The sequence below is a fragment of the Somniosus microcephalus genome, chromosome 19 (assembly GCF_052327205.1).
Source record: "Somniosus microcephalus isolate GS21.2 chromosome 19, FLI_Smic_1.0, whole genome shotgun sequence".
Taxonomy (NCBI): Eukaryota; Metazoa; Chordata; class Chondrichthyes; order Squaliformes; family Somniosidae; genus Somniosus; species Somniosus microcephalus.
The window spans coordinates 52,125,698-52,152,878 of NC_141005.1; the positions used below are offsets into that span (position 1 = coordinate 52,125,698).

General features: G+C 43.9%; 1 protein-coding gene across 1 annotated transcript in view; it reads left to right on the plus strand.

Annotated features, from left to right (window-relative positions):
• Nucleotides 1-12,031: 12,031 nt before the first annotated feature.
• vsig10 (V-set and immunoglobulin domain containing 10) overlaps nt 12,032-27,181 on the plus strand; it is a 49,147-nt gene continuing 33,997 nt past the window's right edge. Inside the window, exons 1-3 of the mRNA XM_085961778.1 lie at nt 12,032-12,223; nt 21,070-21,354; nt 25,840-26,121. Of these exons, the coding sequence (XP_085817904.1) occupies nt 12,163-12,223; nt 21,070-21,354; nt 25,840-26,121 (628 nt within the window). The 5' untranslated portion in view covers nt 12,032-12,162. The remainder of the gene's footprint in view (nt 12,224-21,069; nt 21,355-25,839; nt 26,122-27,181) is intronic.

A 27,181-nucleotide genomic window follows, 5' to 3' on the forward strand; every position in this document is an offset into this window, starting at 1 on the left:
CCTCCTTGCAGGAAAAGAGAGCCTACAATAAGAGGGTGAGGGAGAGAACCAGAGGTGGCACTCCATCATTGGCCACCCTAACATCAGCAGAAGAGGCTGCCTTGGAAGTCTCTGGTGTGGCCGAGCAGCTGGAGGTGGGAGACGGAGAGAGGAGGACATCTCAGCAACCTGGTGACAGAATTACATCTCGTATAGCCACATGGCATATAGCAGTCATTCGTATGGGGACTGATGTCAGCAGCCAGTGAATGTTCATCATGTGCATAATGGTAGCTGTACCCATTCTTCATATGACATACCTAACTCGTCTCTTTACTCTCCCACAGGTCCATCAAGAACCACCCCCAACTCTCCAGGAGGAAGAGGAAGACAACTCCTCAGAGCAGCCTCCAGCCTCTGAGGGCGCATCGTCACCAGATATAAGCGCAGATACGCACACCTCGGTGGGATCCACGCGAGATAGTGTGATGTTGTCACCTGGTGTATCTCAATTCACAAGGGAGCAAGAGCAGATGGTGGAGACAGGGACAGCAGTGGAGACTCCACGCCGGGGGGCGCAGGACCCCCCCCAGCTCTGCTCAGCTGCATGCAGACGCTGAGCCTCGGGGGCCATCGAGAAAGAGGGCGTTCCTGGAGGTGCAGCAAGAAGTGCAGCAGGTTTTGCAACCACGATGTCTGCAAATGTGCAAAGAATGGAGGAGTCCATCTCCAACATAAGCACCACCGTGTCGCAGGTGATATAAGATCCCAAAGGGACCTTGGTTCCAAATGATTCGAGGTTGACCCATATTGGGGACAGTGATTTAACTTTATTCAGCACAAGCACGTTACGGTATTTGAGCAGCAGTTTACAGAGTATAATTGAGACTTATATTACCACTTATACTCTGGGTAGAAGCCACAACTGTGAGTAGGCTGCACCCTTTGTCTCTTGTCTCTCTTTCTCCAGCTCGCAGGTGTCTCCTTAATTCGTCCTGTAATCTTCTACTCCTGAAATCTTCTACAGTTTGTGGCTGTTAAGACCCCCTTCTTATACCCTTACTCGCATTCAAAACCTATGGAGTCCTCCTGAACCAAACACTGGCTGACATCCAAATCCAAAATCCAATCATAAAGATGCCACTGTAGCGATTCGTGTGCATCGCCAGTAAATAATCGAGTTCGACTTCGACGAACTATAAATAAGTTGTTTATTTACAGGAACAGGTTAAATACAACAGGTAAGGTAGCAGGTAAGATGGATGACTGTAGGAGCACCGTGGTGTAGGTCTTTCCCCAGTGGGGACGCCACGAGGACTGACTAGAAGTTTCCGAGCTCGACTGCTAGCAGGTTTCGAGCTCAACTGCCAGAGGATTCCGAGCTCTACTGTTGGAAGGTTCCGAGCTCTGACGTCATGACGTCGTGACGCAGAGTACAGGAGAGAAGCCTGAGTATAGTAACAGACACATACAGTAAGGTAAGTTAAAGGGAATTATGTATCTCAATGTAAGGGACAACCAGTGGTACCGCCACATCATGTTCATAGCACCCTGGCTTACGCAGGCTTTTAGTCTTATGACACTCTTACATCATCTGTTTTTGACCACCAAGACTCACATCTGGGGTAGTTATGGCAATACAAAAGGAACATGTCTCCATAGGTTGAGATACGGCCCCTGATGTTGGCCTTTCTTTTTATAATTCACTGCGGATGTTATAACTTTCCAGCACAATGATAACTGCAGTTAACCTTGGTTCCCTGGCTAACTTCCCCAATATAAATTGGGATAGTCAGAGTGTGAAAGGCTTAGAGGGTGCAGAATTCTTAAAGTGCATCCAGGAGAGCTTTTTGAGCCAACATGTAGAAAGTCCTACAAGAGAGGGGGCGGTACTGGACCTAATTCTGGGGAATGTAGCCGGGCAAGTGGTGGAAGTGTCAGTAGGAGAGCATTTTGGCGACAGTGACCACAATTCGGTGAGATTTAAGGTGGTCATGGAAAAAGACAAAGACGGCCCGGAAATAAGGGTTCTAAATTGGGGGAAGGCCGATTTTAATATGATAAGGCAGGATCTGGCCAAATTGGACTGGGAGCAGCTACTTATAGGAAAATCCGCATCAAAACAGTGGGAGACTTTCAGAAGGGAAATAGAGAGAGTACAACGCCAACATGTTCCTGTAAAGGTCAAGGGTGGGACCAACAAGCAAAGGGAACCTTGGATGACAAGGGATATACAAAAATGCATTAGAAATAAAAGGGGGGCTTTTGGCAGTTACAAAAGACTAAAGACGGAAGAAGCCCTAGAGGAGTATAAAAAATGCAGGGGCATACTTAAAAAAGAAATTAGGAGGGCGAGGAGGGGCCATGAAATAACACTGGCGAGCAAAATAAAGGAAAATCCTAAGATGTTTTATAAGTATATTAAGGGCAAGAGGATAACCAGGGAAAGGGTAGGGCCCATTAGGGACCAAAGTGGCAATCTGTGTGTAGAGCCAGATGATGTAGGCGGGGTTTTAAATGAATTTTTTGCATCTGTGTTCACTATGGAGAAAGACGATGCAGACATAGAAATCGGGCAAGGGGGCTGTGACATACTTGAACATATTAGCATCGAGAGGGAGGAGGTGCTAGCGGTTTTAGCAGGCCAAAAAGTGGATAAATCCCCAGGCCCAGACGAGATGTATCCCAGGCTGCTGTGGGAGGCAAAGGAGGAGATTGCAGGGGCTCTGACACAAATTTTCAGAACCTCTCTGGCCACAGGGGATGTACCAGAGGACTGGAGAACAGCTAACGTAGTACCATTATTCAAGAAGGGTAGCAGGGATAAACCAGGGAATTACAGGCCAGTGAGCCTAACATCTGTGGTAGGGAAATTATTGGAAAAAATTCTGAGGGACAAAATTAGTCTCCACTTGGAGAGGCAAGGATTAATCGGGGATAGTCAGCATGGCTTTGTCAAGGGTAAATCATGTCTGACAAATCTGATTGAATTTTTCGAGGGGGTGACTAGGGGGGTGGATGAGGGAAATGCTGTGGATGTGGTTTACATGGACTTCAGTAAAGCTTTTGACAAAGTCCCGCATAGGAGACTGGTCAAGAAGGTAAGAGCCCATGGGATCCAGGGTGCCTTGGCGCGTTGGATCCTAAACTGGCTGAGTGGCAGGAGGCAGAGGGTGATGGTCGAAGGTTGCTTTTGTGACTGGAAGCCTGTGTCCAGTGGGGTACCTCAGGGATCGGTGCTGGGTCCCTTGTTGTTTGTGATCTACATAAATGATTTGGACGAGAATGTAAAAGGTATGATCAGTAAGTTCGCAGATGACACGAAAATTGGTGGGGTGGTAAATTGTGAGGAGGAAAGCCTCAGGCTACAGGACGATATAAACGGGTTGGTCAGATGGGCGGAAAAGTGGCAAATGGAATTTAACCCTGAAAAGTGCGAGGTGATGCATTTTGGACGGACAAATAAGGCAAGGGAATACACAATGAGTGGTAGGACCCTAGGAAGTACAGAGGGTCAGAGGGACCTTGGTGTACATGTACATAGATCCCTGAAGGCAGCGGAACAGGTAGATAAGGTGGTTAAAAAGGCATATGGGATACTTGCCTTCATTAGCCGAGGCATAGAATATAAGAGCAGGGAGGTTATGATGGAACTGTACAAAACGCTGGTGAGGCCACAGCTGGAGTACTGTGTGCAGTTCTGGTCGCCTCACTATAGGAAGGATGTGATTGCTTTGGAGAGGGTGCAGAGAAGATTCACCAGGATGTTACCTGGGATGGAGCGCCTCAGCTATGAAGAGAGGCTGGACAGGCTGGGGTTGTTTTCCTTGGAGCAAAGAAGGCTGAGGGGGGACCTGATTGAGGTGTACAAAATGATGAGGGGCATAGATAGGGTAGACAAAGAGGAACTTTTCCCCTTAGTAGGGGGGTCAATAACAAGGGGGCATAGATTCAGGGTAAGGGGCAGGAGATTTAGAGGGGATTTGAGGAGGAACTTTTTCACCCAGAGGGTGGTTGGAATGTGGAACTCAATGCCTGAAAGGGTGGTAGAGGCAGGAACCCTCACAACATTCAAGAAGCATTTGGATGAGCACTTGAAATGCCATTGCATACAAGGCTATGGACCAAATGCTGGAAAATGGGATTAGACTGGACAGGGATGGATGGGCGGCGCAGACACGATGGGCCGAAGGGCCTCTTTCTGTGCTGTAAAACTCTATGACTCTATGACTCTATGACTAACTGTAGTCTGTCTCATCCTCACTGTTGGGTAATATCCAACTTTTACCCACAGCCTCGCTATTCAACTATAGCAATCCTGTTTCTCACCCCAGTTTGTCTGGTTACAGTTTACTCACAGGCTTATAATTATAAGCAAAAGGGTTACATGTCATATATAATTTAGGTTACCATTGCATATTGTTGATTACAAACTTCTAATTTAATCCTTACACATGATTATAGATCTATTACTGATGATTATAAGATATTCATGGTTATAAGATATCAAAACAAGTATTCAAAAAACCAACTAATCCATGATAATCTTAATGATGGCGACTGTAGGCTCTTCCATGGATAGGATAGCCACCTGCATGGAGCAGCTAATGCGCCACTCACAGGAGCACATGGTCTCTATGGAGAATAGATGGCAGAGGCGTCCTCTCGAGAAGGGATGTCAATGTAGAAGTGGGTCCTCATGGCCTCACTGCTGTGCAGCAAGGTGTTCTTCAGCTCCTTGCTAGTAGGGGAGTGTGTGGGTGGCCCTTGAGAGGGGACATGGAAGTGGGGGCGCCTCTCAAAGCACTCACACTTCTCCCCTATTGCCCCCACGCCCTCAGTCAGAGCCCCAGCTGCCTCCTCTGATCGTGATGCCCGAGTCTGCCCCTGCACAGTCGCAGGAGGAGCAGACTTTAGCTGGGCCATTACAGGCTCCAAAACCCAGAGGACATCCGCCAAAAGGGTCTGTGCAGACGCAGCCGGGAAATGAGCAGGCTGCCTCTACCTCTGCTGAAGCCACAGGGGTAGCACCTCATAGAAGCACGTACAAGAGAAAGATGAAACACAAGTAGATTCACAAGGATAGCCACTTGGGTGTTTTATTCAATGGCCGCGAATTTAATTGAGGCGGGATAGGGGGGCAGGACAGCTGATTTCCTTAAAGAGACCACGTCCACATGGAGTTTGACAGTTGTTCTGTCAGTGTTTGACAGCATTGAGGTGCTGTAAACACTGACAATCACCGCACAAAGGTGAACACTTGCACCCGAGCTCTCCAATGACTCCCTCCATATGCTTATAGAGGGAGTCACAGCACCCAGGGAGGTTCTCTTCCCTTCTAAGGGTGGAAGAGACCTCCCCAGGACACCAACTTACCTTGCACCTCCACCCAACCCCCTCTATCTACATTATCACTTCCCCATCTCACTAGCCACCCCTCACACTCCCCCTCATCCTATTGCAAGCATACCAACTAACAACACACAAGGGTAGGTACTTGAGAGATTTAGCCAATGTCCACGTGAAGTTTCTGGTAATGTGTTGTCAAACAGTGAAATTTCTTTTTCAAAAAGTGCCCCTTATTGGACAGATCTGAGTGAACCTTGAGAAGTATCTTGCTGAATTCCAGTGATTGTTCAGTCATAACCCCGCCCCCCCCCCCCCCCCCCCCAAGCTATAGCTATAGTGATGAGTGTGCATGGAATGGCTTGGACAATAAAGGGATACTTCACGGTGCTGGTGTGGGATGGAGTCAACCTGGCACATCATGTGGCAGCCAGGGTTTACAGCGTCAAGTGAAGAAAATCTGGCCATGGTGATGCCATCGCTGGCCTCCCTGCCAGCAATTTTGTCAGGGGCTGATGCCCTGTGTCCAGTGCAGCATCAGGTGATGGTGGAGAAGGTTGGTGATGTTGGTGTTGGGACTGATCATGGAAGGATTTGGAGGACAAAGGTCTGATTGTTTCATTGGCTCTGATGTTGCTGGAATAGATAGCAGAATAGATGACAGAAGCGATCTGTCAATGGTGAGAGAGGTTCTCCCAATGAGGTGGCAGTGGACATACAGTTAATCTAAAAACTTGTAAGCTAAAGAAATCTCTATATGTATTAAAAATGCAGTAACCAACATTTTCTTTGCTCTGAAACTCACCATCTGCAACATGGCATCCTTGACACCACTTCTGCAGCTGTCAGCTTATCACAAACATCAGAGCAGACTCAAAACATACCAGGTTGAGCTGGCATGTTCCCCGAACAGTGGGTAACCCGTGGGGGAGAAGGTAATATTAGAAGTAAGCCTCAAAATACTCTTAAATTGGCTGTTAACAAGCTATTTAAGTAGGCTAATTGTATCCCCCTTGGTGTCGGGTCAGTTCTGCGCCGACAGACCCGACACCCGGGAGACTCGCGTGGAGGTGAGTTGACAGCGGGTTTCCTACCCGCTGTCAATCTTTGCTATTTTGACAGCGGGCCCACCTCCAAACCCACCCCCTCAGCGCTATTAAATTCGCGGTCAATGTTTCTGTGAAGTTTCTGTTACTGTGATGTCACAGATAAAAATCTTTATTTTCACCACTTTACAAATTTGTGTGCACCTTTGGAAGCGGCTTAGTGAGTTGGAGTGAATGGTGATACATAACGTTACCTCCAGCAATCGTGGTCAGTGTGAAAGTAATGCCTTGGTCATTGTAGGGATGCTTTATGGTGTTGCTGTGGGATGGTGCCAACCTGGCACAGCATGTGGCAGCCATATGGGTGTAATGCATAAAGTTAAGTAAATCTGGCCATGATGAACCCATCCCTGGCCTCCTGGACAGCAATGTGCTCGGGTCTTGGTGAGATCTGGACTGCAGGTTCCTCCTGCTCCTCCTCCTCATCTTTCAGCTGATGCTCCTCCTACTCCTCCTCCTCTGAAGAGGCTGTGCACTCAGCCTTGCTCCTCACACAGCATTCATCCTCGCTGCTGCGCTATATTGTGCAGGGCACAGCAGACCATGATGATACTGGAGACCCTGGCTGGTGTGTACTGAAGGGCTCCTCCAGATTTGTCAAGGCATCTGAAGCGCATTTTCAGCATGCCTGTTGTCTGCTCTATGACACATCTGGTGGAAATGTTGCTTTCATGATATCTCTCCTGGGACTCAGTACTTGGCCTCCTCAAGGGTTTCATGAGCCATGTCTTTAGTGGATAACCCTTGTCTCCAAGCAGCCAGCCAGAAAGTCTGTTTGGAGGAGCGAAGAGCTGGGGGAGGGTGGACTGGCACAGGACAAAAGAGTCATGACAGCTGCCAGATATTTTGCGCACACATGCATGATGATCCTCCTATGATCCTCCTGGGTGATGATGGAGTGCCCTGATGGCCACGTGTGCAGTCGATGACGCCCTGCACCCATGGGAAGCCAGCCAGAGTGGCAAAGCTGAGCGTCCGCTCACTAACACTGGCTTCATCAGTGGCAAAGTTGATATAATTGGCTGACTTGTCAAACAGGGCATCGGTGACCTGTGTGATGCATCTGTGGGTGGCTGACTACGAGATGCCACAAATGTCTGCTGCAGATCCCTGGAAGGAGCCTGAGGTGAAGAAGTTGAGCGCACTGGTAACTTTGACAGCCACTGGTAAGGCACATCCACCCACTCCTCTGGGCTGTAGGTCTTCCTCCAGCAATGTGCAAATGTCTGCGACAACCTGGTGTGATAGCCTGAGCCTCCTTTAGCACCCCTGCTCTGTTATGTTGAGGAAGCTCTGCCTTTATACCCTGTGTTGGGGTATCGTCTCCGGCACAATGCAGCCCTGCACTGATGCCCTCTGTCCTGTGCGGCATCAGGTGGTTGAGGAGAAGGTTGGTGCTACTGGTGTACCTGGTGCTGCTGGTGTTGGGGCTCATCGTGGTCCAATCCTGAGGACCAAAGTGATACAGTATAAACGGCACCCATGCTGATGGAATAGATGGCAGGACAAGTAGAGATGATAGAAGCAATCTGTCAATGATGTGATAGGTTCTACCAATGAGGTGACACTGGATGCCGACATTGCTGGAAACACTTGCAACCTCTAGAAAGCTAAATCTGTGCTGACAATGCAGTCAGCAACAGCATCTGCCTTATGAAAGTGATTAGCTGTGAGGTGGGAGTTTTTATTGTACTTTTCATGCTGTGCACTAATGAATTGGATCAATGGCCACTCAACTTCCACCTCAGATTCACAGACGTGGTTTCCGAGCTGCGTCATTCTTGTGCTCGTCCAGGGAAATTTGAAAGGTAGGGTGAAAAAGGCGCTCAAGGGTCTGACAAGTACCTCACCATGATTTAAGTTAGCTCACCCGCCTCTGCCGTTCATGGGGGCGGGCTGACGTCGGGTTCCCAACCCGCTGCAAGATATTTCAAATTTCCTGCCTGACCCGACTCCAATCGTGCCCGCACGCACCCCAGAAAATTTTGGCCTATGTCTCAAAATGGACAGTGATTCTGGGCGTGGTGAAAATAAAGATTCAATGCTAGAAATTTGAAATTGGGTGGTCAAAACTATGTGCGGATAAGTCAAGGTTCTAAGTTGTTGATACATTATTGTAATTGTTCTCAGTAGTCAAAGTGAAATTTGCTAAGAAGGTTGCGCACCTTCAGTCACTTAATAATCTTTTACCCCAGTCTTCTATAATCTTTCTCCCCTTTCCTCTCAAATCTGTGCCCATCTTGCCCGCAACTCCATGTTTAAACCCCTCCAATCAGGTTTCCTTCCCTGTCGCAGCACTGAAATGGCCCTAATTAAAGTCACAAATTACAACTATGTGATTGTAACCGTGGTAAACAATCCCTTGTCATTCTTCTCAACCTGTCTGCAGTCTTTGACATAGTTGACCACACCATCCTCCTCCAACGCCTCTTCTCCATCGTCCAGCTGGGTGGTTCCATTCCTATCTACCCAGGTGTAGCCAGAGAATCGCCTGCAATGGCTTCTCTTCCCGCTCCCAGACCCACAACGTTACCTCTAGAGTCCCCCATGGATCTATCCTTGGGCTCCTCCTATTTCTCATCTACGTGCTGCCCCTCGGCGACATCATACAAAAACACGTCCGATTCCACAAGTATGCTGACAATACCCAGCTCTACCTCAGCACCACTTCTCTCAACCCATCCACTGCCTCTGATTTGTCACGCTGCTTGTCCAACATCTAGTCCTCTGAGCAGAAATTTCCTCCAACTAAATATCGGGAAGACTGAAGCCATTGTCTTTGGTCCCTGATTTAAACAGCGTTCCCTAGCCTTCGACTCCATCCCTCTCCCTGGCCACTGTCTGAGGCTGAACCAGACCGTTCATAACCTTGGCGTCCTATTTGACCCTGAGCTGAGCTTCCGATTCCATCACCAAGACCGGCGACTTCCACCTCCGTAAAATTGCCCGTCTCCATCTTTACCTCAGCTCATCTGCTGCTGAAACCCTCATCCATGCCTTTGTTACCTCTAGACTCGACGATTCCAATGCTCTCCTGACCAATGTCCCACCTTGCAGCTTCCGTAAACTTGAGCTCATTCAAAACTCTACTGCCCGTATCCTAACTCGCACCAACTCCTGTTCACCTAGTCACCCCTGTGCTCTCTGACCTACACTGTCTCCCGGCCTGGCAGTGCCTCGATTTAAAAATTCTCATCCTTTTTTCAAATCCCTCCATAGCCCCTCCCCTCCCTATTTCTAACCTCCTCCAACCCTGCAGCCCTCAGATCTCTGTGCTCCTCCCATTCTGGCCTCTTGCACATCCCTGATTTTCAGCGCTCTACCATTGGCAACGTGCCATCAGCTGCTTCGGCTCTAAGCTCTGGAATTCCCTCCTTAAACCTCTCCACTGCTCTCTCCTTAAACCTCTCCACCGCTCTCTCCTTAAACCTCTCCACCCCTCTCTCCTTAAACCTCTCCACCGCTCTCTCCTTAAACCTCTCCACCCCTCTCTCCTTAAACCTCTCCACCGCTCTCTCCTTAAACCTCTCCACCCCTCTCTCCTTAAACCTCTCCACCGCTCTCTCCTTAAACCTCTCCACCCCTCTCTCCTTAAACCTCTCCACCGCTCTCTCCTTAAACCTCTCCACCGCTCTCTCCTTTAAGACGCTCCTTAAATCCTACCTGTTTGACCAAGCTTTTGGTCACCTGTCCTAATATCTCCTTACATGGCATGGTGTCAAATTTTGTTGATAATGCTCCTGTGAAACACCTGCAGACATTTTACTATGTTAAAGGCGCTATATAAATGCAAGTTGTTTACTATATATGGGGTTTCAATCCTTATTTGCCAATAAGAGATATTTCTTCTCTACATATTGTTTAAAAATAGTATTTTTTTCCTTTTATTTAGATTTCAGTCTCTTTTCTCTCAGTACAGTAATAGACGAGCTATTTGCTTGGAAATAAAGTTTAAAAAGAAAATGATTTAAAAACTATATTCTCAATTAATTGCTGCTGCAGGAGAGTTTTAAAAATGTTTTTTAAATTTTTTTATACTGAATTTAAAATAATCCTGCCATTACAAGTCAATACGATTTGAGATCAGTTAGACAGTGTATTGACTTAAACTTTTCACTCCACACTTCTCTGCTCACTTCTGGTGACACCTTTTGCATTGCTGAACATACAGGAACAAAGGGACACAAATAGTTTCTCGGGACAGCAAGGAAGGGTTTTATTCTAGCTAATGGAACAATGTGCATGTGGTATCCTTCAAATACATATTAGGAGATATGTAGATTAATACACTTTGATAAATGTATTAATCCTGAAAGCGAGATAACTGACTTTTTAAATTGCAACTGGCTGTGAAATCATTGTTAAGATAGTAAAATAAATAACTTGTATTTATATAGCACCTTTCACGACCTCTGGATGTCTCTAATTTGCAGATGACACAAAGCTGGGTGGGTGTGTGTGCTGTGAGGAGGATGCAGAGAAACTCCAGGATGATTTGGACAGGTTGGGTGATTGGGCAGAAGCATGGCAGATGCAATATAACGTGGATAAATGCGAGGTTATCCACTTTGGTGTCAAAAACAGGAAGGCAGATTATTATCTGAATGGCAATAGGTTGGGAGAAGGGGAAGTGCAACGAGACCTGGGTGTCCTTGTGCACCAGTCGCTGAACGTAAGCATGCAGGTGCAGCAGGCGGTTAAGGCGGCAAATGGTATGTTGGCCTTCGTAGCGAGAGGGTTTGAGTACAGGAACAAGGATGTCTTGCTGCAGTTGTACAGGGCCTTGGTGAGACCACGCCTTGAGTATTGTGTGCAGTTTTGGTCGCCTTAGCTGAGGAAGGATGTCCTTGCCATGGAAGGAGTGCAGCGAAGATTCACCAGGCTGATACCTGGGATGGCAGGAATGACGTATGAGGAGAGATTGGGTCGATTGGGCTTATACTCGCTGGAGTTTAGAAGAATGAGGGGATCTCATCGAAACTTATAAAATTCTGACAGGACTAGATGCAGGAAGGATGTTCCTGATGGCGGGGGAGTCCAGAACCAGGGGTCACAGTCTAAGGATAAGGGGTAAGCCATTTAGGACAGAAATGAGGAGGAATTTCTTCACCCAGAGAGCGGTGAACCTGTGGAATTCTCTACCACAGAAGGCAGTAGAGGCCAATTCATTAAATATATTCAAGAAGGAGTTGGATATATTTCTCAAGGCTAAAGGGATCAAGGGATATGGGGAGAAAGCAGGGACAGGTTACTGAATTTGGATGATCAGCCATGAGCGCATTGAATGGCGGAGCAGGCTCGAGGGGCCGAATGGCCTACTCCTGCTCCTATCTTCTATGTTTCTATTGTTTTCTAAAGCGCTTCACAGCTGATGAATTACTTATGAAGTGCAAGGACAGTTAGAATGTATTAGTCAAAGAGTGGTTGGAGTTGGACTTCTGCCATGCTTGGTTTTGTTTCACTTATGTATCATTATTTATAAATTGTTGATTATACTCCCCCGCCCCCGCATTCAGGCAACAGGAAAGCACATCTGGAAGTGAGGCTGGCAGGGCCGCACTGGGGCTGTTTACCGAGGGGAGTGGGAGGAGCGTCTCAGCGGGCGGCTCTGGGGCTGAGCTCACCTGTGCCGACAGGTGAGGCGTGCTGCGCGTGCGCACGCGAACAGGAAGTGCTAAAGGTTATTGTCCTCGGCCGAGAGTTGCTCGCTGGTCAGCCGGCAAAAAAAAACATGGGTTGCCCCAATTGTTTGGTTGTTCTCTGCCTAACGTTGTGTGCCGTGGTCGGGGCAGGTAGGCTTTGTATTGTTCATTTTATTGTTTAACCGATCGAGCACTCTGTGAGTTTTTCCAAGAATTGTTTGTGTGTTTTGAAAACAAGTTTGCGTTCGACATGTTTATGCAAGTTGTTTTTGCAAATGTTAGTTCCCCCTGCTCCCAGACATCATTTTCATTTCTTTCACTTGTTTGGGTTTTAGTTTATTTAAAACACTAATGTTTAACTGATAGCGGGGCAATTATATATTTTTCTAGTAACAGTAACTTTTACTTTAGAGGTAAGGTCGGTATTGTATGCTATTACTTGGTATTGTTAGAGTACAAACTTCTCGAATTGGGGATTGTAACTGATACAATCCTAATGTCTCTAGGAATTGTATTTAAAGCCGGAAGAAGCCTTTTCCCCTTTATTAAAGGTCCAACAGCGCATGCTGCTGTGACGGCCATTCTAATTTTAATAGATCCTTCTAATGCGCCTCTGGCACTCTTCCACGTGGGAGTGTATTACAGGCACAATATGTTCCAGTTTTTTTATGTGTTTGATGTCGCAATTTAGATTTCCCTGATCACTCAGAAGGTGGATGCAACCATCGAGGAAGATCACTATACCACCCCATTATAGCATCCAAATATTTCCAGGGTTTTTGCCTCCACGATTCCATCTGGAAGTTTATTCCATATGTTGATTGCTCAAATGTATGAGGATGATCTTCCTGATCTTTGTTCTAAAAATAGCCTTGTTAGGTTTAAACCTGTGTCCCTAGTTTATATTCCCACAGTTTCATTTAAGGTGATAATCTAGGTTAATTTTTTATACCCGTAACATTTTTAGATATCTCTATAAAATCACTCTCTTTCCAAGCTGATCGGCCCAAACTTCTCCACTCAGATCCCTTACACTGGGAATCAGCCTTGTGGATCTTCTCTGAACTGATTCCAGCCCTTGAATGTCTCTGGCAACCAGAACTGGATGAAGTATTCAAAGTGTGGTCTGAGTAGAACACTATAAAGTTTGATCATTACCTGCTCTCGCTTATACTCAAAATCAAAATGTTGTAGATGCTGGAAATCTGAAATAGAAACAGAAATTTTTGGAAACACTCAGCAGATCAGACAACATCTGTGGAAAGAGAAAAACAAAGTTAACATTTCAGGTCGACAACCTCACCAGAACTCATTTATGCTCTAGGAACACCATAGCCTATTGGTTTTGTCGATTGCTGCTCTGCATTGGTTGGACATGTTTAGCATTGAGTCTACTGAGACACTTGGGTCTCTTTCAACTTCATCCTTAGCTATTTCAGCACCATTCATGAAGTCTGCTTGTCATCAAATTTCCCTGCTAACTGCGCAGCGTTCCAGGAAACCCGCGTAGCTGGCCTGTCGGCTTTTCAATGCAAAAACCGCACATGTACGGTATTTTGAATGGCCCGCACAGCCCCTTAAAGGGGCCGCGCAGGGCCAAAAAAAGTTACAGGGAACATTGCTTGTCATTTTTAATCTTCCTATCTGTATCACTTTACGTTTTGTCTGCACTAAATTTCATCAGCCATTGTTCCGCCCACATACATATTTTGTCCAACTCATTCTGAAGTTCCTGAGGTGCTGCTTTTGATTCCACTGCCCTTCCTAGTTTGGTATCTGAAAATTTAACCAACACCTGAGTTTCTGAATCCAGATCACATGTAAATTAGAAACTCTAATGGTCGCAGCAATGAACTTCGAGGCACCCCGTTCTGTATTTCCTCGCTCCCCAACATAACTTTCTAATGAGTACTGGTTGTCTTCTACTTTTCAGTTTCTAATCCATTCCCAGGGTTTGCTCTGAACAAACCAGAAATGTCCAGATTCAAATTCTGGTCTGTGTTGTTGACCTCGGCTATGGTAGTGGCAAGGAAGGAATACAGTAATTGATTGTGTCACCTCTGCATTGGGGAACGGAATGCTGGCTGGTTTCCCCCCATGCGCGTGTCTGTGTCTGCCAATCACTGGATCAGGGCAGAAAGCAATAGAAAAACTGGCCAAAATTAAATAAAATAGGCACATTGAAAATAAGCAATTAGATGATTGCTTTACTGATCATCTCCATTCCATCTTTGTGTGTCCTTCAGTTCCCTGTGGCTTATCACTTCAACTTCCCCTCCCATTCACACTCTGACCTCTATCTTTGGCCTCTTATTCTGTTACAACAGATCTCTAATGAAAGTTTCTGGAACAATAGCTCATTTCTCCTGTAGCCCTCTGGTCCAAACACTGACTTCCCTAACTTCAAGTGTCGGCTTTGTCCTCCATTTTCTTTACAGCAAGAGTTATCGATGATGTGAGTCTGTTGGTGTCTAATGGGAAGGAGAATGGGTTTGTGGAAGGGGTGGGTGGTGGTGGGAGGAGGGAAGGATCTGTGCTCTCAGTTTTGACCTGTTTATTTTTTATTTTCAGAGCTGATGGACCTACTGTACTTTGCCAGCAGTTTCTGTTTCAATTTAAAACCTAGTCAATAGATTTTGTGTTTTTCATCCCTCCCCATTCTCTCACCTTTTTTCTTTCGGTAGCCCTTCACTACCGTAGCTATTCTTTGTTTCCTTAACGTCTTTAACACTTATTTCCATTGCTTGACTGAGATGATGAGATCATCCCACTGATACATCTGTGTTTTTGATTTTTTTTCTTTCCTGCTTTTTTTTCCTGATTCTATTAATATGCTTGTTCACATCCTCCCATCTCAGTTCTGAAGAGGGGCTAGGCTGAATACGCAATACCTCAGGCAGAGACAATCCATTAAGAGACACTAAGCAGACGTGCAGCAGCATCTACTTCCACCTTATGGATCAGGAAAAAAAAAGGACTAATTACTAGAAAGAATTGTAACCAAGTAGTATTAGCATTTATAGACAATTGAGATGATCGTTTTTTTCCCCCATTTAGACACGACAAACACATATCATTCTTTAACCTATCATAGTAAATGATCAAACTTAACATGAAATCCTTATATATTTCGACCTGGAATATCCAAGGTCTACGCTCTTCGGTGCTAGACGTGAAGAGTAGGACCCCAGAGTTCATAGATGAAACTAAAGATCTGGATATTATCATTTTACAGGAAACTTGGTATAGAGGAGAAGGACACACTGGCTGTCCCCAAGGGTACACAGAGCTGGTGGTCCCCTCCAATAAATTGCCAGGAGTAACCCAAGGCAGAGACTCCGGAGGCATACTGATTTGGTTTAAAAAGCTTAAGAATTGCATCAAATTTATAAAAAAGGGCGAAAACCACATGTGGCTCAAAATTGAGAGGGGGATTATCTCTAACACCCAAGATGTTTTCATTTGCGCACTCTATATCCCCCCAATGGAATCCCCATACTTTAAAGAAGACACCTTCTCCAACATTGAGAGGGAGATTATCCAATTCCAGGCCCAGGGGAACGTGTTGATCTGTGGTGACCTCAATTCAAGAACTGGCGAAGAACCAGACTTCACCAATAATCAGGGAAACAATTACATATTCGGGAATAACCACTTCAATATCCCTTCCCTTCCATACAGGCATAACTGCGACAAGCAGACAAATACCAACGGAAAACAGCTCCTGCAGCTCTGTCGAAGCCTGGGTCTGTACATTGTCAATGGTAGGTTCATGGGAGACCTCCTAGGAAGATTGACCTATTGCTCACCTCTTGGCTGTAGCACCGTAGACTATATGACTACGGATTTGGACCCATCCTCTTTCAGAGCATTCACAGTCAAACCACAAACAACACTGTCAGACCACAGTCAAATTACTATGTATCTTAAAAAGACAGAAACAACCAACACAGAAACACAACACCAAAAAATCATACAGATGGGCCAAAAGCAGCACGGAAAAATACCAGAAAGCAATTAGCAATGAATCAACTCAAGCTCTATTGGACACCTTTCTGGATAACATATACACTCACAATAAAGAAGGCGTAAACCGGGCAGTGAATAACCTAAACAATATTTTTGATAATTTGGCAACAAGGTCAAACTTGAAAGCTCGCAAAAACAAACCCAAAACAAAAAACTATGAAAAATGGTTTGACCCAGATTGCTATAACATGAGGAAAAAACTTAGAAAAATATCAAACCAAAAACACAGACAGCCAGAAAACGAGGAATTACGCCTTACTTATTGTCAGACACTAACACAATACAGAAACACACTCAGAGCCAAAAAAGAGCAGTATATTAAGAATACACTCAGCTCCATTGAGGAATCCATTGATTCCAATTGTTTCTGGGACAACTGGAATACATTACACAAAAAGCAACACGACGAATTGGCCATTCAAAATGGAGACACATGGGAAAACCACTTTGAAAAACGATACCAGAAAAACACACTAAGACCAGAGCAACACCAAATATGCAAAAAACTGGAAAAGCTCGAAATGGCCATAAAAGATAACCAAAACCCGCTAGACTCCATAATAACAGAAAAAGAACTAGTTGAAAAACTCAAGGACCTGCGACCAGGAAAAGCTTGCGGTGCAGACGGCATACTAAGCGAGATGATTAAACACACAGACGATAAAATGAAACTGGCTATCCTAAAACTCTTCAACTTGGTTCTGAGTGTCGGTTACTTCCCTGATATCTGGAACAAAGGACTCATAACGCCCATATACAAAAGTGGGGACAAAGTCGACCCAAATAACTATCAAGGCATCTGTGTAAACAGTAACCTGGGGAAGGTATTCTGTAGTATTATAAACTTCCTTGAGGAGCACAATGTCTTGAGTAAAAGCCAAATTGGATTCCTGCCAAACTATAGAACATCAGATCATATCTTCACCCTACAGACCCTAATTGACAAACACGTTCATCAAAACAAAAGCAAAATCTACGCATGCTTTATAGATTTCCAGAAGGCTTTCGATTCCATCTGGCACGACGGTTTATTCCTGAAACTTATCGAAAGCGGGGTAGGGGGAAAAACATATGATGTAATTAAATCAATGTATACAAACAACAAATGTGCAGTTAAAATTGGAGACAAACAAACAAAATACTTCCCACAGGGGCGTGGGGTGGCGCAGGGCTCGCCCATCTCACCGACACTCTTTAATATTTACATAAATGAATTGGCAAAACTACTTGAACAATCTACAGCACCCGGCCTCACCCTATATGAATCCAAGGTTAAATTCCTCCTCTATGCAGATGACCTGGTTCTGCTGTCACCAACTAAGGAGGGTCTACAGCAGAACCTGGATCTGATGGAGTCGTACTGCCAGACCTGGGCCCTGACAATAAATCCCCAAAAAACCAAAGTCCTTGTGTTCCAGCAAAGATCCAGGCATCAGGGACCCAAAATAAATTTCACACTAGGAACAACCAAAATTGAACAAACCACTAACTACACATACTTGGGCTTAAAAATCAGTTCTACGGGAAATTTTCATCTGGCTGTGAATGAACTGAAAGAGAAAGCAAGAAGGGCTTTCTATGCCATTAAAAAATCAATCCAAATAGAAATCCCAATTAGCAATTGGCTCAAAATTTTCAAATCAGTAATTGAACCAATTGCACTCTATGGCAGTGAGGTGTGGGGACCACTAACACAACAAGAATTTGCAAAATGGGACAAACACCCAATTGAGATCCTACATGCAGAATTCTGTAAAAGTATCCTCCGGGCTCAAAGGAAAACCGTAAACAATGCATGCAGGGCAGAACTCGGCCAATATCCATTAATAATCACTATCCAAAAAAGAACCACCAAATTTTGGAAACACCTAAAAATGAGCAACCCCCAATGCTATCATTACGGAGCCCTGAAATGCCAAGAGAGGACCATAAAGAAGAATACCCTCAGTCAACTAGTCCTGGGACTCAGTGAAGTAACTACTAACACTACTAACAATAACCAGCCCCAGGACAGTGACAGCGTAACACAAAGAATTCGACCCAACACAATCGTCGCTAAGCAAAAGGAAAAATATCTGTCATATTGGGCAGAAACAACAAAAACCCAAAGCAAACTCAATTGCTACTTGGCCCTAAACAGACAATACAACATGGCTGATTACCTGACCATGGTAAAGGATAGCAAACTGAGAAAAACCTTGACAATGTACAGACTTAGTGAACATAGCCTGGCGATCGAAAAAGGTAGACACAGGCAGACCCGGCTACCAAGAGAGGACAGGATATGCTCTCACTGCAGTCAGGGAGTGGTGGAGACAGAGATGCACTTCCTCACAGCTTGTAGAAAATATCAGGGCATAAGGGAGAATTTGTACCCAAAATTCACAAAAATATGCCCGGAATTCAGAAATTTGAATGACGACCAAAAACTCCCATACCTACTAGGGGAAGAGAGAAATTGTGTAACCTTAGTGGCACACTATGTTACAGCTTGCCATAAACAGAGGGACAACCACTAAATATAAGAAGAGTATATACAAATTATATGAATGTATATTTATACACTCAGGGATATATCTGTTTATACACTGTATGGATAGATCTGTATTTTTGTGTACAACCATGAATGTTTTTCGATGCTTTGGCAACATAAGATGTACCTTGTCATGCCAATAAAGTGAATTGAATTGAATTGACTGGTCTCTCCACAGGTACTGACTGACTTGTGTGTTTCCAGCCTTTTCTGTTTTTGTTTGATTTCCAACATTTGCAGTATGCTGCCTTTATTAGAAATATTTGTTACAAGTAACTCGGGGTTAAGAGTTGTGAGTATTCATTCCTTTCATTTATGTAGACAACAAAAGAAACAGTCTTGCATGAGCTAAGAATTGTTAGCTATGTTTCTGCTCACTTCAATATGATTTATTTTTCTTTTTAAGAAAAGATAAAATTTGGTATATAAGAAAGTAGGAGATGAGAAAAGGCAATGATGTTAACATCAGCAAATTTTAAGAGAAACTTATAAAACCATCCCAATTAAACACATGAAGTTGTTTATGAAGTGAGGAAGACTGGGGAGTTCTGAGTTTTAGCCCCAGATGTCTACTCCTTCCAATAGACCATATGCAGTTTGTACTGTTCATGGACTTTCCCCAAATTTCAATATCCCAAGAGTGTGAATACACAAACATAAGCATAGAACTTTAATTTTTCTCTTAATCGTGATGGAAATCAAGTGAAGATTTCAAAATGTTATTTTAATGTGGCACCCTGGCTGGTTTTACTGTGAAGGTGACATTCCCATGGTTGTACACAGCTGGATTTGGTAAAACCAACCCGGGATCAACAGGATTGGTAATCTTGGTAGGAAATGACTTGGTTCTTCTCTCTTTAAAGCAAAGTGTCAAAAATAAACTATTAGTGAGGTGGGGAGAGAAGTGTTGAATGTTAAAACTTGTTTTTTAAGAAGCTAAATGTGGGATCCAAAAAAGAGTTGGCCATTGTAAAATGCCCATTAGTTGCCAAAGGTTTGTAACAAACTGCTGAGCATTGCACACACATTCTGTTATCACTTGGGTGTAGTAAGGCATTTAACTGTTAAAGATACGATAAATAGAATAGTGTTAGGCTTTTTGTACACATGACCTCTTGGACTTTTTAAACTTTGAGAGTATGTTTTCATTCAACATCCAAATTGCATTTGTAACAGAATTTAGGCATTTACAGAGGTAATTCTACTTACATAATTAAGCTTTAACTGATATTGGTTCTATTACTCCGTTACTCTTGGGAGTAACAGATATAGTTGCTTTGCACTACAGCAAACCCACTTCCAGTTGTACAATGTGTAAAAATATGGGCTTATGAGGGTATTTTGATGGAATCAGGCATTGCAAGAATTAAATGACCCTAAGCTTTTTGTTAGAACTGATGTTCTGCAGAATCCATGACTTTCAGACTCCCAGGTACTGGGTGCATCACAAATGGCCTTGTTTATGGCAAAAACATACTTGTTGTTAGGGAAGCGAGAGAAAAAGAACAAAAAGTTCTTCTCTTATCTCCTTGTGTCTGTGCGAATGTCCAAACGCTTGCGAGTCATTGAACATAGCCAACTAAGTCCCTTTTACTACTTTTCAGTATTAACCTTTGCTAGACCGTAGTTTAATATTAAGATTGTCAGTTTATAGTTTTTATTAAGTTAGTATAGGTTTATTAATTTATTCTTATCTCTGTTAGAGTTGGGGAAAGCATATTAAAAACCAGACTCTAATTAGAACCCATTATCATCAAGGTCCTGGGTTGCATCATCACCATGGCAATAGAAACTCAAAACAAAAAGCTTGTGCTAAGTCTGAAAAACAGATGAGGCAAGCCCAAGGCCTGTGCCTGGAGACAGAACTTGCCAAGTACAATAGTGGGTATGGAAGATGCATGATTGGATGGGTCTTTCTGTAGTTCCAGTTCTTTGGGTATATCCTGTGGATTTGGGTCATTCTCTGTGTAGAAGGGTCAGGAAGGGTACTGAGCCGGACAGGTGCAGACGCACACGTGAGTAGAAGGAATGAGGAACGAGCCACGCCTACTGCCCAAAGGAAAATTATAACGGGTAATATAATTCTCAGTTGTACTTTGTAAACTGTTGCTCAAATATTGAGTGTATTAAGTGTCATTTATGCTTAAATAAAATCATAACTGTTACCAGTATGGAGTCCGCTTCGATCCATTGAACATACAGTCCAAAGGGACTTCCAATTTTTTCTTACAAATGAAAGTAATGGCAATCGTCAAAGTCCACAACACCCTCCAAGTTTACTTTCCAATTGGGGGAGAGGAGTAACATGAGCTAAGCTTCTATTTATTAAAGAATTAAAATGTATATTTACCTGATTTCTTAGTTAATGTTGATAATAGCTCTAAATGCTTTGTTGTTTTTCCTTCTGGCTAAAATGTACTTTTTGTACTTGCAGATGATGCTGAGGAATTTGTCATTACCATTAGTCCTGGAGAAGAGTTACCAAATGGGACTATCTATGTAATCAAACACAAAAATGTTTCATTCAGCTGCTCAAGCAGGTCACAACAAAAGCCAAACATATCGTGGATCTTTATTCATCCAGATTCAAAGCAGGAAAATTTTACAAATGTTATGGGGAACCATACAGAATTTAAACTTTTCAATATGGGTTATGACTACCAGGGCAATTATACCTGCTCAAAAGTCAAAACTGTAACCAAGGAAGTTCTTGTCTACTGTAAGTTACTTTTGCACTTTGTAATATCTCTGCTAAAACAACTCTTTTTTTACTGATGAAGAATAAAGTCTAATTTTCCAGAAGGTATTGGAAATTAGAAAAGCAGGTCGTTGTCGTACGTGTCTTCACACTGTTCCCTTTGGGGAACTGTATGAAGTAGTGGAAGGATTTCTGGCCGCGATTAACACTCCTTCCGTGACCGTAACCATCTTCGTACCAGCCATTATGGTGGTTAGTCCTATGGCGGGAGGGTTTTATGGGCTCCCACAACCCATACGAGGGGGGGGGGGCCACCCACACCCACGGACGCAAGTATTCCGCTAGATGTCAACCCAGGATTTAGAGCCGGAGCTCCGACTCCACTTGCCGGGACTGTCTGGAGCGGGGTTCGAAACCCTACGCCTTCTGGCCCAGCGGTGGGGATGCTACCGCTACGCCAAAGGCCCACTCCAGCAAAGCAGGTGTGTTTACATTTTAAATTTATTGAGGCTGTTACTTTCCTCATCAGTAAGCACTTCATTAATGTAGGAAAGATTCAAAACAAAAAAGATCCAAAACAGAAAAAATAATGTATCAAATTTTAACTTTGCTTAGCATTCAACTTCTATGTAGACCATGAAATGCCACTGATACTCATTGAGATTTGAATTGGTTCCTGTACTAAAGCGTTCACGTAAATCTTTGTGCTGAATCACTGAGTGAAAGCTGCAGTGACTCTCATCAAAGGGGTGTGTGAGTGCCTGAAGTCAGTGGGGAGTTATGTCTGGGAGGTCCTGAGGCAAAGGAGGAGATTGCAGGGGCTCTGACACAAATTTTCAGAACCTCTCTGGCCACAGGGGATGTACCAGAGGACTGGAGAACAGCTAACGTAGTACCATTATTCAAGAAGGGTAGCAGGGATAAACCAGGGAATTACAGGCCAGTGAGCCTAACATCTGTGGTAGGGAAATTATTGGAAAAAATTCTGAGCGACAAAATTAGTCTCCACTTGGAGAGGCAAGGATTAATCGGGGATAGTCAGCATAGCTTTGTCAAGGGTAAATCATGTCTGACCAATCTGATTGAATTTTTCGAGGGGGTGACAAGGTGTGTGGATGAGGGAAATGCTGTGGATGTGGTATACATGGACTTCAGTAAGGTTTTTGACAAAGTCCTGCATAGGAGACTGGTCAAGAAAGTAAGAGCCCATGGGATCCAGGGTGCCTTGGCACGTTGGATCCTAAACTGGCTGAGTGGCAGGAGGCAGAGGGTGATGGTCGAAGGTTGCTTTTGTGACTGGAAGCCTGTGTCCAGTGGGGTACCTCAGGGATCGGTGCTGGGTCCCTTGCTGTTTGTGATCTACATAAATGATTTGGATGAGAATGTAAAAGGTATGATCAGTAAGTTCGCAGATGACACGAAAATTGGTGGGGTGGTAAATTGCGAGGAGGAAAGCCTCAGGCTACAGGACGATATAAACGGGTTGGTCAGATGGGCGGAAAAGTGGCAAATGGAATTTAACCCTGCAAAGTGCGAGGTGATGCATTTTGGACGGACAAATAAGGCAAGGGAATACACAATGAGTGGTAGGGCCCTAGGAAGCACAGAGGGTCAGAGGGACCTTGGTGTACATGTACATAGATCCCTGAAGGCAGCGGATCAGGTAGATAAGGTGGTTAAAAAGGCATATGGGATACTTGCCTTCATTAGCCGAGGCATAGAATATAAGAGCAGGGAGGTTATGATGGAGCTGTACAAAACGCTGGTAAGGCCACAGCTGGAGTACTGTGTGCAGTTCTGGTCGCCTCACTATAGGAAGGATGTGATTGCTTTGGAGAGGGTGCAGAGAAGATTCACCAGGATGTTACCTGGGATGGAGCGCTTCAGCTATGAAGAGAGGCTGGACAGGCTGGGGTTGTTTTCCTTGGAGCAAAGAAGGCTGAGGGGGGACCTGATTGAGGTGTACAAAATGATGAGGGGCATAGATAGGGTAGATAAAGAGGAACTTTTCCCCTTAGTAGGGGGGTCAGTAACAAGGGGGCATAGATTCAAGGTAAGGGGCAGGAGGTTTAGAGGGGATTTGAGGAGGAACTTTTTCACCCAGAGGGTGGTTGGAGTCTGGAACTCACTGCCTGAAAGGGTGGTAGAGGCAGGAACCCTCACAACATTCAAGAAGCATTTGGATGAGCACTTGAAATGCCATTGCATACAAGACTATGGACCAAATGCTGGAAAATGGGATTAGATTGGACAGGGCTTGATGGACGGCGCAGACACGATGGGCCGAAGGGCCTCTTTCTGTGCTGTATAACTCTATGACCTTTTCCCCCCCCCCCCCCCCCCCCCCCCCAAGTGCTTTGAGAATCACCTTGGAGCAAGCTCTGTGACTGCAGAGGCATCGGGCCAGGTGGATGAATAAGAAGATAGAATAAATTAATAGAAACCAGGGGAGGGGACGAATCCTACTCAAAAACATAAAAAGAGCACTATGTATTTAATGGGCACAACTGGTACGGAATAAGCGGTTAGGTCAGTTAAAAATGATACCAGGGTTAAATTATAAGAAGTTTGTATAAACTTGGTTTGTATTCCCTTGAGTTTAGAGGGTTGAGGGGTGATCTAATTGAAGGAATTGATCGGGTAGATACAGTAAAACTATTTCCTGTGGTGGGAGAATCCAAAACAAGAGGGCATAATCCTAAAATTAGAATCAGGAAGCACTTTTTCACACAAAGGATAGTGTAAATCTGGAACTCACTCCCCAAAATGCTGTGGATGTTGCGTCAATTGAAATTTTCAAGACTGAGAGTGATAGATTTTTGTTGGGTAAGGGTATTGAGGGATCTGGATCAAAAGTGGAATTCCCTCCCTAAACCCCCCTCCTTTTAAGGCGCTCTTTAAAACCTATGGCCCAAAATTTGCGATCGGAGGCTTCCCGCGGGCAGATGCCTCCGACCTGTTTTAAAAAAAAAAAAAAAAAAAATCTACGCATTTACCTGGTGGTCGGGAAGGTATGGAGGCTTGCGATCCTGGGCTTCTCCGGGTACGCGCGGGTAGAGGTCCACGTATCCCGGGGTGCATGCGGTTCGCAAGTGCCCCTGCGATCACGTGGGCTGGCCCAACCAATAAAAGAAGGGAATCCCCATTCCGTACGTACGGAACTCCCATAAGTATGAATGGGGATCACTTTTTAAAAAAAAAAACATGAACGCATGAAATTAAAAAAAAAATGACATTTAAAATGAATTAAAATGCCATTTAATTAAATATTTTAAACAATTTTATTTTTGGGGGAAAAAAGTATATGTTTTAACGGGGCTAAAAATAAACTTACCTTATTGAACAGGGTTTTTAATGTATAAATAAGTGATAATTTTATTTTTCTATTTTTTAAAACTCTTATGCTGGTTAAAGCAGGCCTTTCGCCTGTTTTTACCAGGCGTAAGGATTTCACAGGCATTCAGCGGGCAGAAGTTGGGCAAATAGCACAACGCTCCACTCGCAGAGGCCCATTTCCCAGGGATGCGGAGGATCTATCAAGAAGATTCTTGACATCACAAGTTCTGGGTTTTAGCGCATGCGCTTCACATGCCTAAACCTGGAACTTGCGCGGCCCCTACAGGCGCGTACACACCTCATACGCACCCGTAGTGGTTGCAAAATACGACCCTATGTCTTTGATCAACCGGTCCTAATATCTCCTTATGTGGCTCGGTGTCAAATTTTGTTTGATAAAGCTCCTGTGAAGTGCCTTGGGATGTTTTACTACGTTAAAGCGCTATATAAATGCTTGTTGTTGTTGCCTCCACCACCTGAGAACTGATCTACTCTCTTGACTGGTCAATGGATCTGGGGAGACCTAAAGAAATAAAGTGTATTTTCTTCCTAAAGGAACATATTTTTTTTAAATGAAATCCCATAGTAGCCATTTTGACATATTGAACACTGGTGTATCCTTATGCTATTAGGTAATAAATGGCAAGAAGCAATTTTAAGTTTTGGCAGTAGGCAATGTAAAGGGCAGTAAAAATGTTACCAATTTGATTTAGGATTTTTTTTAAGGACCAAATAAACAGAAGGATGAATGGTGGGTAGAGATGTAGAATTCAGCTATGCCAATTACTTTCATAGAGGCAGCTAATGGGTTTAACAGCCCAATAATAGTTTCTATAGTGCTGCATGCTATACAAACATCAGCTCAGGTATTTAAAGGAACATTAGAAATTTATTGTTCCCAAATGGAAGGGAATGGATCAGAATATGAAATTCACCCATTGGAAAGAATCCAGCAGGAAAATCAGGAAGCCACTGAGGTCTGAAGCTATTGAAGTTATTGTTCAGATCAGAGGGCTGAAGAGTTCCGGGGGTGGGGGGGGAAGATGAGATACTGTTCTTGCAAACATATACCCTTATTTCATTCAACAAGCTACATATACACTAATTTAAATATTATGAAGCATGACCAATTGTTGGTATACTTTTGACATTTAACATTCATTTTTTCAGACCCACCAGAGGGGCCTCCAATGTGCCATGCAGAATCGTCTGATGATGATGTGCATCTGTTTTGTTCCTGGACTGAGGGATATCCCCATCCCACATTTGCTTGGTCAAGTAAGAACCAGAATTATGAATCCACTGATCATCCACATGGATTACCAGGGCCAAATGATACTATGGTATTGCCAGTTAAAGGGTCAACAATTCATGATGGTCAAATATTTAAATGTGTGGGTTATCACATTGCATATGAACAAAGGATGGAACAATCATGCTCATTGGTGTTGAGTAAGTACAATATTTGTTCAGTATGCCAATAGAAGCAGAAACATGCAATGCAAAGCTAGTAGTACAATGCTTTACCTTTTTGGAAAAAAGTTTGTTTATTTTGTAACAGTTCAAGGTTATAGTAACTCAAGTAGCTTTTGACTAAGTCTCTAATAAAACATTACATAGCTGATATCTCAACGGTGCTCCTCACATGGAATGGGAAGAATGAAGTAGGGAACTGAGGACCTCCGGGCTGCTGCCTAGTTGCATCTTTTTGCTTTGATGTTGAAGCAGACTCCTTTTGAAGATTGAATGAATTCTTTTTAATGGTCATGTGAAGCTCTTGACCATTTCTAACACTTAAGATGTGCCCAGTATTTTGCTGGCCATCCAATGTAACGTGTCAAAGCAAATTGAGCCGTAACAGCCAATTGGGCGTTAAGAATAATTTGAAGTCCCAATAAAATACCCATTTGCCTAGATGCCAAGCTTTTGCCTCTTGCCTGATCTGTGTATCGGAACAACCAGCTTGCTCTTATGCAGACAGCATGTCTCAGATGGAAACTGTGAATATTCTTTTACATATGTGCTCTGCAATACCGGCAAAACAACTCTTTCAAAGGCAAATCCTATTTCTAAAATTCATTTTTCTCTGTTTAGCTGAAGTCATATATTTAAAAATGAACTGAAATTTCCCCCCTTTTGGTGTATTTCGAGCTCTGCTTTCATCATGGTTGTAATAAAAAATAAAAAAATTTAAACCCACTTTTATTCATTCTATGATATTGAGGACAGCTGTAGTTGATCATATGGTATTAATTCTAGCAATGTCATGTGAGGTCAAAATTGGAATCCTTGCTGACTTTAAAAACAAGAAATTGTTTAATCTTAATCAGTGTAATTTTATTTGGCGCAGTATCTACATTGCTGAATTTGAAGAATAATAAGTTACTAAATAAATCTTACAATGCAGTTTTTTAATGTGGCTTCCTCTTTAGACCGTCCCCAACACTTACACCGACCCCGCTTATCCCAGATAGTCGCTTACATCGGGCGAATGGCACTAACCATTTGCTGT